We start from the raw sequence: 15,500 nt of genomic DNA, 5'->3' as shown, positions 1-15,500 counted from the left end.
TTTCCTCACATACGTTCTTTAGATTTTGAAAAAGAAATGAAAATCAAATGATTTTAAAGTAGTGCAAAGCCAGTGTGCTTCCATTATGCTAAGGCAAACATCTAGGTGATGTAGTATTTCTCTTGTTAATGAAATTCATGTTCTCAGGACTCTCCTTCATCTTTTTTTTTTTTAAGATTTTATTTATTTATTCATGAGAGTCACACACACAGAGGGAGGGAGGGAGGGAGAGAGAGAGAGAGAGAGAAAGGCAGAGACACAGGCAGAGGGAGAAGCAGGCCCCATGCAGGGAGCCTGATGTGGGACTCGATCCCGGGGCCCCAGGATCACACCCTGGGGTGAAAGGCAGGCACTAAACTGCTGAGCCATCCAAGGATCCCTCCTTCATCTTTTTTGAATTGAGATTTTTCACATAACGCTAACAATCAGATACGCCTTTCCTTGTTATCTCAGTTTCCAGAGAACAAAGAAAGGTGAATCTAAAACTGACTACCCTACATAACACCCATCAGAAAAGCGGTGGAGCTCTTAGCATAAATATGGAACGTTGGAGCTCTCATGCTGGCCTCTGGGAATAGAAAATGGTGTAGCCACTTTAGGGGCCTCTTCTATCACAGTTTAAACCTACTTTGTGACCCAGCCACTCCACCCCTAGAAATTGACTCAAGGAAAATGAAGCTTGTGATTACACAAAGACTTACACATGAATGTTTATCAAAACCCTATTCATAATAGCCAAACTATAAACAATCCAGATACTCAAAGGTGAATGGGGCAACAAATTGTGGCACATTCATATGGTAGAATTATACTAGGCAATAAAGAGGAGAGAGGTGTTGGTATACACAATAACTTAGTTCAATCTCGAAAACACTATGCTGATCAGAAGAAGCCAAACAGAAAAAGAGCCCAAGGAAACTTTTAGGGTGATGGACATGCCTACGCCCTTTTTTTAATGGTTGGTCTAATTTTTTCACTTAATACATGTCTTATGGCAGAGATTCATACACAGTAGACTAGCGTTTATCCCCATTTGGCAAATCATTACTGAAAATAAATCAGAGTTGGAACTGATGGATTATTTTCATGGAATTTATATCTAAAAGCCTATTCTCAATTACCTGTGTTTCTACTTTCAAAAATATTGCTGTACCAAGAGTCAGTTAGCTGGTGAATAAAACATTCTTTGGCATGGGAATGAACCCTGAAGGTTTCACACTTCACGGGAGACACTCATTCCTGCATGGTCTTCTCTGTCTTGTGCATAATTTTCCTTTAGTGTCTCTTTCGTGGCATAAGATTAATTGGGAATGGAAATTTAAGGGCAGACTGGAAAAAGAGTCAAAGGGAAATACCACCAAGCTTTATGTTTGTAACTACAGAATAACATTCTTACAGAGATATCTCTTAATTCCTTCAAAAAATGATTGCATTTACCATGATTGAAGAATCCAACAGTGATCCCAACAGATGTAAATGGATAAAGAAATGCCTGTATCTTGATTGTGATGGCAGTTACCAGAATGTATCTACATTTGTTCAAACTCATTGAACTGGACTCTTAAAATTAAATCCATGTATTGTATGTAAATTACACTTGAGTGAAGTTGGAAAAACACACTGGAGAAGAAGGGATAACCCTCTTCAGTTGTGACAAAGTCACATCAGCTGTGTTTTATGAACTAGCATCATTATTCAGAAACATTTTAACCTAGGAGGACAGCATGACTTCTGTTCTTTTTAGTGGAATGAAATTATAAGGTGCTTGCTTGTTTCTCTTTTATTTTCCGTATAAACGGTACAGAAGCCAGTTAATAAGTGGATTGGGTTCTATGAGGAAAATTTAATCTGGTGTGCCAGCGTTTTGAACGAGACAGTGAGGAGACTGAGACTGCAACTGTCTCCATGTTCACTACTTCCTGGAACTTCTCATGCATTTTCACAGCAATCATAATTATTGGCAAGAAATGCCATCATATGCCAAATTCTGAGAAAACAAAGAAGGTTTTGTTCCTTACTTTCTTCAGTGCTAATAATTGAAATCCTGCACAGACAACAGAAGAGGGAGTCATGGACTATGTTAGAAATAATGAGCTCTGACTGGAAGTAAATGTGGTAATAAACAGCCCTTGTGAGAGATCTGCCTAGCATTCACGCAGTGAGGGGGGTCATTAATTGTCTCACATGCTCACAGTCAGAACTCATTACTGGTTATGTAAACCATGTTTAGTTGCACATATGCTATAAATATATGCATTTAAAAATCCAGTCGACCTCAAACCTATCAGTGATAGCTGCTGAGTAAGGGACTTCAATGAAGCTTTTGATCTTGCTGATTCCCTTTCCTGCCACAAGTCCCCTACTTGCCCTCCTCCACTTTGTACCTTCCTGTCCGGGCTGTAAGTAAATCCCTTCTGGTACATGAAGCCACCTTTGGTCTTTATGATATCTCTTTTCTAAATCCATGTGACACATGAAATTGGCACTATTCTCTTGACAAATAATTATATATTTTGACAACTCCTAGGTTAAATTTCTTTGGGACTACAAAGCAATATAATATTTTGTGTTTTTATTAATATAATTTAAATCATCTCTGGGAGCAGGAATCATGCTAAATATTTTAAGATTTTTCTTGTAATGCATAGGACAGGATCTTATGTAACTAGATGCTCAAGGTATTTTTTTATTTTTTTTTTCCTTTTTTGAGAGGTGAGGGAAGGACAAAGGGAGAAGGAGAGAGAGAATCTTAAGCAGGTTCCATGTCTGGTGTGGAGCCCCATGCAGGACTGATATCATGACCCTGAGATCATAACCTGAGCCAAAATCAAGAGTCACTTAACTGACTTAACTGACACTTAACTGAGCCACCCAGGAGCCCTCACTCACTTTATTACTTATTTTTTAGAGAAGGAGTGGGGGGAGGGGGTTGCAGAGGAGCAGAGGGAGAGGAGGAGTCTTAAGCAGGCTTCACACCCAGTGCAGAGCCTGACTCAGGGTTCAGTCTCCAGATCCTGAGATCATGACCTGAGCTGAAATCAAGAGTGGGATACTTACCCGACTTAGCCACCGAGGTACCCTTAAGCAGGCTCCCTGCTCAGTGGGGCTCAATCCCAGGACCCCAGGATCATCACCTGATTTGAAGGTAGATACTTAACTAACTAAACTACTCAGGCACCTCCCTTAATACATATTTAAAGAATATTTTTATCTCCTCTTGTCAGCAAGAACGTAGCCAAGTAACTTGGTTAGTACAAGACTTTGATGTTTCCTCTTCCAAATTTCATTTGATGTTAAAATGTTAATTTACTTATTGTTCAAAGCCAAAATCCTTCCAAAATGTTTCATTTTTAAAAACTCTAAACATTAAAAAGCTGTCTTCCATTAAAAATTATGTTATTGTGAAAGACGTAATATAATGTTCATTTATGTGATTTTTGTAAGACTAATGCCTGATTTTTTAATATACTTTATTCCATCTCTTAAATTTTTTAAAATTGACTTACAGATATCAATGAATGCTTGGAGGACAACAGTGTTTGCCAAGGAGGAGACTGCATTAACACTGAAGGGTCATATGATTGTACTTGTCCAGATGGATTCCAGCTAAATGACAATAAAGCATGTCAAGGTACTTCTCTGCTTTTTAGGTCCTAATTTACGTGGTTGCTCAGTTCTATAATGCTTCCTGACAGTAGTCTGTGTCTTCATCCATCTATATGTAAATGAACTGCACCAATTTGTAGTTTTAAAATCTCTTTCTTGGGTCTGTGTCAAGTGTGGGAAGTTCTCACTGCACTGCACCATGTCAACTGAAACTCATGCATTGTGGAACTGTCCTGGCTTTGCAAGCTTCTGTGGTAACTGAGATCACCTGTGCTGTGCTGTTCCTCCCATGGGCCAATCTTGGTGCTAGATTATAAACTATCTTCTGGCTTTTTGATGTCCTTTGTGGGTATATTTCATTTTGTTTCATAGCTGGTATTTATCCATCCTTTCCTTGATCCCTGTTTTTTTAATCCAACATCTAGCTTTTCCTTTTCCAAAAAAAAAAGAACCTCTTTAATAATTTGGTCAAAATCATACAGGTATAGAGGACAGGATTTTATTATTGCTTCAAAGTATTATCACATTACATCTCCCAAGCAAACATAAAGAGGATACAAGGTACTAATAAGAACACAGCACCAATCATAAGAGCTTTAACTGAATAACCTAGTATGTGCTAATTGCTAATTGCTCTCCACAAACCTCATAGATTTGTGGAGAGTTTAAGAGACAGCTTTTCTTATATCCATTTTGTGCATGAGTAACTGAGACTCAGAAAAGTTAATTAGTATGCTCCTCCCTAGTAAGTAGAGCTGAGATTTGAACCCAAGATCTTTTCCTGCTATTCTTTCCTATGTTGTCCTACCAATTATTACTACATTTATAGCCACAAGAAAGAAGACTGTGAGATTTAGTGTTTTTCCCCATGTGGCACACTGAGTTGTTGGTGACGCTGGAACTGAAAAATCAGATTGTCTAGATCTTTCATCTCAACATTTTTAGTTCTACCTGGCTGCCCTCCAACTTTTCCTTTTTATAGGTGCATATAGGTCTTCATAGGTGCATGCTGGTTTTTTCCACTGAAGACTATCACTTATATTTACCTTTATCCTTATTTCTGCCACTTGGATAAATTTTTTTTCTAATTGTTCTCCCCTTCCATTACGAACACTGAAGTGTATCACAAAGTACATATAAGTAAGGATTGTTGGAGTTCTTTTTTTTTTTTTTATCCACTGCTACTGAACATGAATAACTTTTTAATTCTGGGTTGTCATCATTTGCGTCTTCTCTCACATATCCCAGATGTATAGTATGTGAAAGGGAGGATGGTGTGTACTCTCTAAGACATAGCACTGGAATAATACTATACCCACTGTCCGTACTGTTATCTCTATGTCACTGTGATACAAAAGACATGGGTCTTTGTCTCAAGATCTTTTAAAATTAATTAACTTATCCCGAGATTTAACTGTACTGTGATGTACTTCATTTGTTGTCCTATATTCATTTGCCATCGTGATGCAGTAAGGTGAATTTAAATTTTTCAGTATTTCCAATGCAGAAAGTAAATGCACTTGGATTTAATGCAATAGAGAAGAAATACTCAAATTATAAAAGTACTGTGTGAATATTTCCACTTTGGAACTTTTACATCTTAAAATTAATCTTGATTTATATAAAAATGCCAAGAGTTGCCCGAGTGTCCTGTTTTTATTACAGACATTTCAGTTTAAAAGCAATACTTTCTTTTCTCATTCCTCTCCTCCCAGTTTTTGACCAAATAGAGGCAAACTAAGTCTTCTATAAATGGACAGTGATTTCATATTGCAGATTTCATAAACTTCCAGAGTTAAATCATAAGGAAGTAATTTAGTCATCTGATTAATTAATTATACTACTGTGTTCTCTCAGGATGTTAAATTTGTGATTTGATATCAACTCAAATATGTCACTGCTCCAAACATATTTTATTGACTGTAAATACTTATTAAATTGACTTCATGCTCTGTCACATTGGTGATTCCTGTTTTCCAGAATAAATTGTCTTCTTGAAAAATGAAACAAATGAATAATATTCCTGAAAAAGGTTTTAGTACTGTTTAAAGAGCATCCTCTAGGAATCTGCTCCATCACCCACCTTCTCTGATTAGAGGCTGTTTATAATGGCATGTACACTCATCTAGTTTTAAATCCTCCCCTTTGTGTCACTGGAGGCAGCCTGGTGATCTCTCTGCCTGAAGTTACTAGCCTACTTCTGTCTAATCTCATAGCCAGTTCACATTCTGTACATAGGCATAGACTATTTTAATGCTAAAAATGTGATTGATGCCGTTGCTAATAACCATGGGACATATTTGAATGACAGTGTGTGATAGATGTAAGCTTTAAAGTTTACCTAATAATCTGAAGATAGTTCCTTTTTCAGTAAGGGATTTTCAACTGAAAGTATAGGAGTCTCTTTCCTCAGCAAAATTAAGGCTGATATATAGACAGCATGGAAATTCCATGTTAATAGTCTCTTTAGGAATGTGACAGCGTACATTTGAGATTTAGAACACACTTCAGTTTTGCGTTTTGACTTACACATGCCAAATTGTGAATTTCTGTGGAATCTCGGACCCATGAAAGAAACCCAACTTAAATATAGTCTGGCTTTCAGCTGAGTTACTAGCAGCATAGTTTAGAAATGCCTCAGTAAGTACAACCCAAATTGAATGCATATGTTTCTCTAGTTCCAGATATTCATGTTGTTCTTTCTTAGCGGTTTCCTGGAAAAAAGTCTGGGAATTCGTCTTCAGTTCCTGTCATCAAACTTTTTAGACAATTATTTGTTAATCAGTGGCTTCTCTTGAAGCAAGAACTTCATGCACATTATTCCCTATGCAAAATTGCAAGCTGGCAGCTTTTAAAGGGCCACATTGAGGCATAGGATGAAATGAGGTCTTTGATAACCTATTGGGCTCCACAAGGTGGATATGGACTTTGGACTTGCCCCCCACACCATTGGAACTTTATTGAACCTTGTAGTCCAGATGGAGATAACTCAGGGCAGCAGGCTGGAAAGAAAAAATGAAACTAAAAGCCAGGAGAAGGTCAGAGTTGAAAAAAGATGACCAGTCCAAGAATTGAAGGATTTCAGAGTGAAGTCACATTGAGAAGTAGTTAAGTAGAAAATGATTCATTGCTCTTCCCTGAAATACTCTTAAATTAGCGACAATAGCAAGAGTGGGGGGATTGTTAAGAAATAGGAGTAATTCCGGCTTGGTTTCTTACCTTGATTCAGCAGTAGATAGGCCAACTTAGTCCAAATTATATGGCAGATAGAATGGTAATGAGTTAAGGATTGATACAGACAGATGAATAAATCAATGATATTCCCAGAATTTCTATCACATCATGAGGTGAACAGGTCAAAAAGAGCACCAGGAGATCCTGGGTGCAGAGAAAGGGATGACTTTATGGAAGAGAACTGCAGGTTGATGGCTAAGCATGTTTTAGAGGTCTCTGGGAAGGACTCATAATCCATACATTTTTCCCTGTGCCCACTCAGCATAGCAACTATTCATGTTGGCTCCTGCCTCCACTGTTGTACCATGAGCTTCATAATGGCAAGGGCCCCGGCCTGTTCAGCCTTCTCATAGGAAGCATTTAGTAAATGTTTTTTAACCGAATTAAAGATAGACTTCTAAGATGTACCAAGGTCCTGTTTACTAAGATGTAAAGGAAACTTCAGGAAGGTAGGAAAATGGCCTTCGTAGGGCTCCTACCTGCATGGTGCTAGGAACCTGTGATAGTTTTCATGGCCCCAGCTAACTAAGAGTGCCTTGAACAGTCATGGTTTAATTGGGAGAGAATGAGCATATAACAGGTTTTGTGATGGGCAGACATCCCTAATGCACCATTAATGTGCTGCACTAGGAGTTGGGGACTCCATTCAAATATGTTACCCTCTTCAAGGAGCAATCAGTGTAATAAGGAACACAGCTGAGTAGAACATTGATTAAAACACAATGCAGATAGGTGGTTGCATTTGTCAGTATCGGTGTGAGTAGGTGACCATTCTCCAGGATCCCTTATGTTGTCAGTGTGGGCACTTGTAACCACAATAATTAGGACTGGTTTGATAGAACATTTCACTTCAGGCATTCAAAGTGTTTAGGAGTGGGGAGTGTAATCACTCTTCATTGAAAACAAGTCAGCACGAGATTTGTCCTAAGATGGTCAGCACGAATTTCCAGTGTTACTTGTTCATGAGTGAATAGTCATAGCTACTACTCTCTGACCCTTAGTTGGGTGATAGGCGCTGCATTAAGCCCTTGACCCTCATTCATTAACTTCATCATCACAAAGCTGTGCAAATAATAGACGTCTCTGGTCTGCAAGAGATGTGTTTGGAAGCTATTTTATTTACATATTCAGCAGATATTTGTGAAGTGCCACTTGAGGGACCAAACACTATTGGTAAGACCTGTCCAGTTGGGCCCTTAAGAAGTTCACATCATAGGGGTGGATCAACATGAAAGTGAGGTGCTGGGGGGCTACAAGAATTGTGTGCATGGCAGTGGGAGAGAAGAAGATAGCACACTCACAGATGAAGACTATTTCTCAGAGGAGTTGTTAGCGTGTTCTTCAAGCTTCCAGTGTGTCTTTAAAAAAAAAAATATATATATATATATATATATATTCAGGTCGAACCTATGAAAATGAAAATACTTTTTTGGTAGACTGAAAATGGTTGAACATTGGCTAATTCATATGATTCAACTGAAATAGTTTCTCTCTTTAAACAGTCCAAGTTGTGGTCTAGTATATGTACAAAGAGTACAGTTGTGCCACAAAATATGTGTCCAACCATTTTGTAATAGATTTGCTTGCTGTATGTCTGCTATCATATGAAACCAAAGGAAAAAAAATTCACATACTTGGAACTCTTTTCAATTCCAGATATTAATGAATGTGAACGGCCCGGACGCTGTGGTCCTCACGGAGAGTGTCTAAACACAGATGGTTCTTTTCACTGTGTCTGTGAACAGGGTTTCTCCATTTCTGCAGATGGCCATACATGTGAAGGTAAGATAAACCGTCGGGAGTCCTGTAATTAATTTCATGATAAAGCAGAGAGGAGATTGCTTTCTGTTTAAGCAGGCAAAGCCTGGAAGACACTCCGAGATACTCATGATTTAAAGCCTCAAAGCGTGTATGTATCAAGGCGACTCCTGCCAGCAATCACAGCTCAGGAATTGCTGGGATTTACAAATAGGATAACCTCAGGTTATGTGGATGAAAATACTCACAGGTGATTCCACTGCTGGTACTGAATTAATTACTGGAAACCTGCAGGACATGATGATTTCAGGTACACATGGGAGGCCCGGAGGAAACCTGTAGCTCCCTCCCTGATGTAACTCAAGGCTCTGCCAGTTGTGATGAGGGGTCATACAGATCATCGTCATCACTGTTAACGTGTCTCGTGTGATTCTTCTTTGTGCTGTCAGCAGAGATCTTCCAGTTATTTCTCTAACATCCTTAGCTGTAGGTTAGTCTGTTTTCTTGCCCATTGGTATTTATTATCTCTTTAAAAGTTGTTCGTTGTGTTGTAAGGCATTAAGAGAATAACGTTGGCTTTCTCTGTGCAACCCGTGTGTGTTTTGCAGGGATACAGCACTGTTTATATTCATAAGATTTATGTTCTTAATGATGTATTGTAGTTTGACAAATTGAGGAATAATCCATCCGAACCTACCTACCTACTTACTTATTTATTTAAAAGATTTTACTTATTTATTAATGAGAGACAGAGAGAGAGAGAGAGAGAGAGAGGCAGAGACACAGGCAGAGGGAGAAGCAGGCTCCATGCAGGGAGCCCGACGCGGGACTTGATCCCGCGTCGTTTCCAAGATCAGGCCCTGGGCTGAAGACAGCACTAAACTGCTGAGCCACCCGGGCTGCCCAAATAAATCAGCCGAACCTTTTAAAAAGTAACTGATGGGAATATCCCATCATCATAATTTCAGTCCATCTCTTTGTTCATCTAGCTAAGTTTCAGAGAAGTAAATTGTAGAGTTTTTGTCTCGGGCCTGTGATAGTACCCGAATGCTTTGGTTTAAAAAATAGCGCAGCAGGAAGTGCCTCCTCTCCTTGCTCGTACCACAGTGGAATCAAGCCGAGAAACAGCGACCAGGTTCATCTGAAACTAATTATTCTATTGGGAAGAATAAACTGATCTTATAAAAAGCAGGAGATTGTTGAAATTGCTCTCCTGCTGAGTAGACAAAACATTGATGCCAGATTTGGCTTCAAGTCAAAGAGAGATAGTGCGGGGTGCGGTTTGAGCAAGCAGATTTTGAGGGGTTTGGAAGCCATCAAAAGTTGGGAAACAGGGAAAAACATCATTAAAGGTGGCCACAAGAGGTTTGCAAGGACTCCGTGGTGCAGTGATTTGAGTGTTACCTTAATTTTATATTTAGACCTTGGGCGTAGAGTTCTTACAAAAGACCCTGCATGAATACACGTGTTCTGCAGAGACCATGGCACTCCCTGGCAGAGGGTCATGGTGCTAGCCTCTGGGAGTCACAGATGACACCGATGTGCAGAATGCACATTTCCTAGCATTCCAGAAAGATGCGGACTTGGTTCTTCATTTGGGTCTGAAAGCTGGATCATAAGGGCTTCTTTCACTGAAAAATGATCCACATGATAACCGCTGATGGTTGTGCCATGCAAAAACTATGTTCAGGAAAAAAAAACAGGTTTTTTTCACATGTTCACTTGCCAAAGTTATTGTTCCAGAAGAATATACCAATATGAATATATTCACATCCATTTTGTCTTTTGTACTCAACGACTCTCTTTTAATTCTGTCTTTTTAAACACTGATTTCTGCAACTCTGGAGTTATATAATCACTCTAATTTACTTGCAGTTCTAATTTTCTTAGGCATTTACTTGGCAAAGACCTGAATTTTAAAATGTGTTTTTAGAAAACTTCTAGTACTTTGTAAATGACTATACTTGCGTATACTTTCTTTGACGCTTGGTCCATGTTTTTTTATTCTAGAAACTGGACAATTTTATAAGTAATAAAATAGGTAATTTAGAATACTGTGCTGATATATGGCAGTACAACTAGAAATCTCCCTAATTATTAGGCATGTTATTTCTCTTTCTAGAATAAGCTTTGCAAAGCTTTCATTTTTTTATGGGCTTACTCCACTACATTAAACTGGTCCAAATTTTCTTTTGTTGGACTTAGCCTGAAACTTGTGGCAGTAGCAGAATGTCCTGATTCTACCCCTGGCTGTGGTGTAGCCTGAAGCCAGCCCATGTGATCCGGGTTTAGCTGTGGAACTGATGTGCATAGTACTTGAGTTAACACTGAGAAGCTGGCTCTCTTACTTCATCTCCATCCACCAACTTATTTCTGAACTTCTGGGTTAAGTAGCCAGAGACTTGTGGACACAGGGCTGGCATAGCTTGCTCTAAGCTGGGCTAATCAAATCCCACCCGGCTGAGGGAAGGGGAGCGTCCTTACTTGATTTCCCATGGCATAGTTGCTATCTGGTCCCAGTTACTGTACCACAGTGAAGAGCTATACTCCGTAAACATAAACTATCTCAAGTCTCAGGTAGCATGGCGGGTTGTACAGACATAGGAACAGCATCACTGGATCCTTCCTTTCCACTCTGTGTGCGGTGTTTGGGGAGCATGTACCTGATAGAGAAGGAGGAACACCTTGATTCTCCTGCATGACATGAAGAACAGCAGTGTTCTTTGAAATTCCACTGGAGTGGAGTGGGAAGTATGTAGTGAGTGATCTGTTCATTCATTTATTCACTTACAGAGTGGCTATCATGTGCCAGGCACTGTTACTGTTCTGAGGGCAAAACACACAGTTCATGTCCACTTGGAGCCTACCTTCCAGGAGGGGAATCTGGGATAAATGGGTAAACAGTAGATACAAAAAATTATGTGCTTGTCTTTAAACAATATAAGATAGCCAGGATATAAGTAAATACAGGTTGTTGGGGTGCCTGGGAGGCACAGTCAGTTAAGTGTCCAACTCTTGATTTCTGCTTAGGTCATGATCTCAGGGTTGTGAGATTAAGCCCCACATGTTGGACTCTGTGCTGGATGTGGAGCCTACTTAAGACTCTTTCTCTCTCTCTCTCCCTCCCACTTCCCCCCAGAATAAATTAATAAGTACAGGTTGCAACATGCTGTATATATTATGCAGTTCGTTTTCCTCCCATCCCACACATGGGGGTCAGAAAAGTGCAGGGTAGGGACGCCTGAGTGGCTCAGCGGTTGAATGTCTGCCTTCAGCGCAGGGCGTGATCCCAATTTCTGGGATTGAGTCCTGCATCGGGCTCCCCGCATGGAGACTGCTTCTCCCTCTGCCTAAGTCTCTGTCATTCTCTCTCTCTCTGTCTCTCATGAATAAATAAATAAATCTTTAAGGAAAAAAAAAAAGTGCAGGGTACCTGGACTCTTCTGTGGACTTTCTGCTCCATTTCTGTTTCTTCTTAGAAGTGTGGTTCATCTCCTCCTGCCATCACCTTTTGCATCCTCTAGCCAGAATGTTTATCTTGTGTAGAAAAGAAAAGGAAACTTTACTACAAAAGAAACTTTTTTACCTCTTTCACTAAGTCACTTTTTTTATATCCCAGTCTTTCTTATTCATGTGTCTTAAAAAATTACAATTCTTTTGGTTTTTTAGGTTTTTTTTTTTTTTTCATTTTGTTGTTGTAGAGCTTTAACTCATAAAAAATATGTATCATCCCATTTATAAGCTGACCTAGGGTTTGGTTTCATCATTGACAACAGAATGTGTGAGAGTGGGAAAATGGGGGAAACTTGTGACAGATTCCTGTCACCTGTCTCCTGACCCCTGTGAAGAGGTGTCCCTGACCTCTTACTTTGCATCATGCCATTCATGGGTCTCTCTGCATATTGCTCTTGGCCAGGAGCTATGGTGCTCTCCCAGTTGGGCATCCAGGTTGGATGAGAATTTATACAACAAGTGGAGCTGGGGACATCAGACATGTCTAGACCCCTTGTGCTTTCCAGCCCTGTTTATACCTTAGAATGGCCACACTGAGCTAGTAGGGACCTTGGAGGAGCCCAGCAACACAGCAACAATGGCTTACAGAACCTGGTTAGTCATGGCTTACTAGGCCTCCATACCATGACCAGAATCACTCCCTGAAGCCTTGTCTTTTAGAAAGCATCTTTATTCATTCATTTGACAAATATTAAGTGTATGCTATGGGCCAGCCACTGTTCTAAACACTAGGGCTGTATCAGTGAACGACAACAAAAATTCCTGCTTTCTTGTAAAATACATGATAGGCTAGACAGAGACATAAACCCTGTGGGAAAAACGAGTAGAGGAGAATAAGGGAGATCTGAGGGTTGGAGCAGAGAATGGAAAGCTGGTACCATACTAACTTGCATGGTCTGGGTTGGCCATTCTGTCTCTGTATTGAGAGAAATAGTAGGAATTTTATGTCTGGGTAACAAATGAAGCCATATTAGGTGCCCTTTTTCACACTGATCATCCACTGGCTGAGGGACAATAGCTTGTCAATAAATAGACAAGAGGGCATGAGATGGTCTGCTGAGGGCCGTTAACCTCTTGCCAACATGAATTCTGTTTAGACAGTGGAGTAAATATCAGAGTACATCACCTAGAGCAAACCTACATGTAAACTATGGACCTGGGTTGACAATGATGTACGAGTGTATGTTCATCAGTCCTAACAAATGTTCAGGGATGTTCATAGTGATGGAGCCTGGGGAAGAGGACAGGGGGTTGGGAAGACAGGGAAATATGGGAACTTGCCATGAAATTTTACTGTGAATCTAAAACAGCTCTTAATAATAACCTCTGTTTTTGAAAGCCAGGCATTTCTAGAATTACCTGTTTTTCATCAGGAAGAAAAAATCAAAACCTTTCATTTTCATTCTGTATTATCCTATATTTTCCTCCCCTGAATGTTATTTCTTACTTTTCAAAATAATACCTCAAACGGACTGTGTGACCAGAAGTTTCTGCTCCCACTTTCAGAACCATTCTAATACTGATTCAGAATTTAACAACTGAAAAGATTGGAAGAGGACTCTTTTTTTTTTTTTTTTTTAAGATTTTATTTATTTGACAGAGAGCACAAGCAGGCGAAGAAGCAGGCTCTCCTCCTCGGAGCAGGGAGCCAATGCAGAGCTCGATCCCAGGACCCTAGGATCATGACTTGAGCCAAAGGCAGACGCTTAATAAGCCACACCCAAGTGCTCCGAAAGAAGACTTCTTACAACATGTAGCCTGAACTTTGAATCCCAGAGTATTCAAAGAATTCAGTGCTGTTGTTAAGTAGCTCTAGAGATTCTAATCCTGGAACTTTTTAGGGTATCTTCTACAAACTGCTTCTTGCTAATGCATTCATTTGAAAGGGAGAATGTAATCAAAGGCCAAGTGGTCAGGATGGCTAGCTTCTTAAACTTTTCTGAAAACTTGATATCAGAAAGACTAAAAGGGGTGCCTGGCTGGCTCAGTCAGAAAAGCATGGGACTCTTGATTTCAGTGTTGTGAATTCAAGCCTCATGTTGGATGTAGAGATTACTTTAAAAAATAAAATAAAATAAAAATAAAAAAGAAAGAAAACTTGAAAGAAGTTAGGTTCATACTCTGAGGCTAATGTTGTGTTCTTTGGAACCAGAAAATATGGTAAAGGCAACTTTTGCCAAATCAAATTAATCAGGAGCAAGCATGATTTTGTTTTCAAACTTTTAGGTACATTTTCTTTCTTTTTTTTTTTTTTAATTTTTTTTTTAAATTTTTATTTATTTATGATAGTCACACAGAGAGAGAGAGGCAGAGACATAGGCAGAGGGAGAAGCAGGCTCCATGCACCGGGAGCCTGATGTGGGATTCGATCCCGGGTCTCCAGGATCGCGCCCTGGGCCAAAGGCAGGCGCCAAACCGCTGCGCCACCCAGGGATCCCTTAGGTACATTTTCTATGAAGAGTATAGAAAGAGAGTATAAAACTATTGTTGACAGTGTGCCAAGGCAATTGGTGGCTTTGTGGCATGGAGATAGAACTTTTTATCTGTCACCAAGGAGAAAATATTTTTTAAAATGATTTAGCCAAATAGGACATTGAGGTGCCCTAACACATAGTAATGTATTACATCTGGCTCCTTGGCTCAAAGATTTTTAAGGTGTTTGTTTGTTTGCTTGTTTGTTTAGTTTTTATGGCTTTTTGTTTGTTTTACGTTTTGGAGTTTGTTTTAGTAGCTTTAGGGTCAGAAATAAAAAAAATCTAAGAGAATACAACCTTAGTGTTTCTCTTCTAAAGAATGGGAATTTAGATTAACAATAAGATCCTTTTTCTCCCACATGTAAGATGGAAAAGGATCATACAACATTCCAGGTAAAGAAGGGAAATGGCTTCCTGTTGTAAAGGCTACTGTTCTTCATGCTCACTCCTCCTGCGAATCTACTTCTGCAGAAGTGAGTGAAAATGGATGTTTAAATCATTAGGGAGAGAGCTGAGGAAATTTTGCTGGAATAAGCTGCTTTTGGATCTGGAATACATATTTTCCATGCATTGCTTGATTGTCTTCCGTATATCAACATTTTTATAAAGAAATTCATAATAGTAGCAAAGAAATTCAAGAGCTCTTCCTAAGCCTTTTATCACTGCTGACCTTTTAAAACCCCAGAGCTATGGAAAATCATCTGTTCATAGACAGAGAAGTAAACACTTTCCTTGCAGCCAAAAGATAGATATGGGACTGCCAGAAAGTGAAGTCTGTAGGTAGTGAGCTGCTCCTCACACCTTCTTCTGCCACCCAGTGCACGTCCAGGGCGCCAGGCTTCCTGCATCTATTTTGGTGAGTCTTTTGATGTCATCTGCCACCAGAGTACCTAACAGGTCATGAAGGTCATCGTA

The 15,500-nt window shown here is 39.6% G+C and overlaps 1 protein-coding gene across 12 annotated transcripts in view; it reads left to right on the top strand.

The window, feature by feature from the left end:
- The window catches only part of LTBP1 (latent transforming growth factor beta binding protein 1), a 392,695-nt gene that overhangs the window by 308,588 nt on the left and 68,607 nt on the right, over window positions 1–15,500 (top strand). For all 12 annotated transcript variants that reach the window (XM_077843646.1, XM_077843644.1, XM_077843645.1 and 9 more), the window contains 2 exons: window positions 3,509–3,631; window positions 8,497–8,622. In XM_077843646.1, the coding sequence (XP_077699772.1) occupies window positions 3,509–3,631; window positions 8,497–8,622 (249 nt within the window). The remainder of the gene's footprint in view (window positions 1–3,508; window positions 3,632–8,496; window positions 8,623–15,500) is intronic.

Source organism: Canis aureus, chromosome 12 (genome assembly GCF_053574225.1).
Source record: "Canis aureus isolate CA01 chromosome 12, VMU_Caureus_v.1.0, whole genome shotgun sequence".
NCBI lineage: Eukaryota > Metazoa > Chordata > Mammalia > Carnivora > Canidae > Canis > Canis aureus.
Note: the sequence above shows the minus strand (reverse complement) of the source record. Positions and strands in the feature narration are given on the sequence as shown.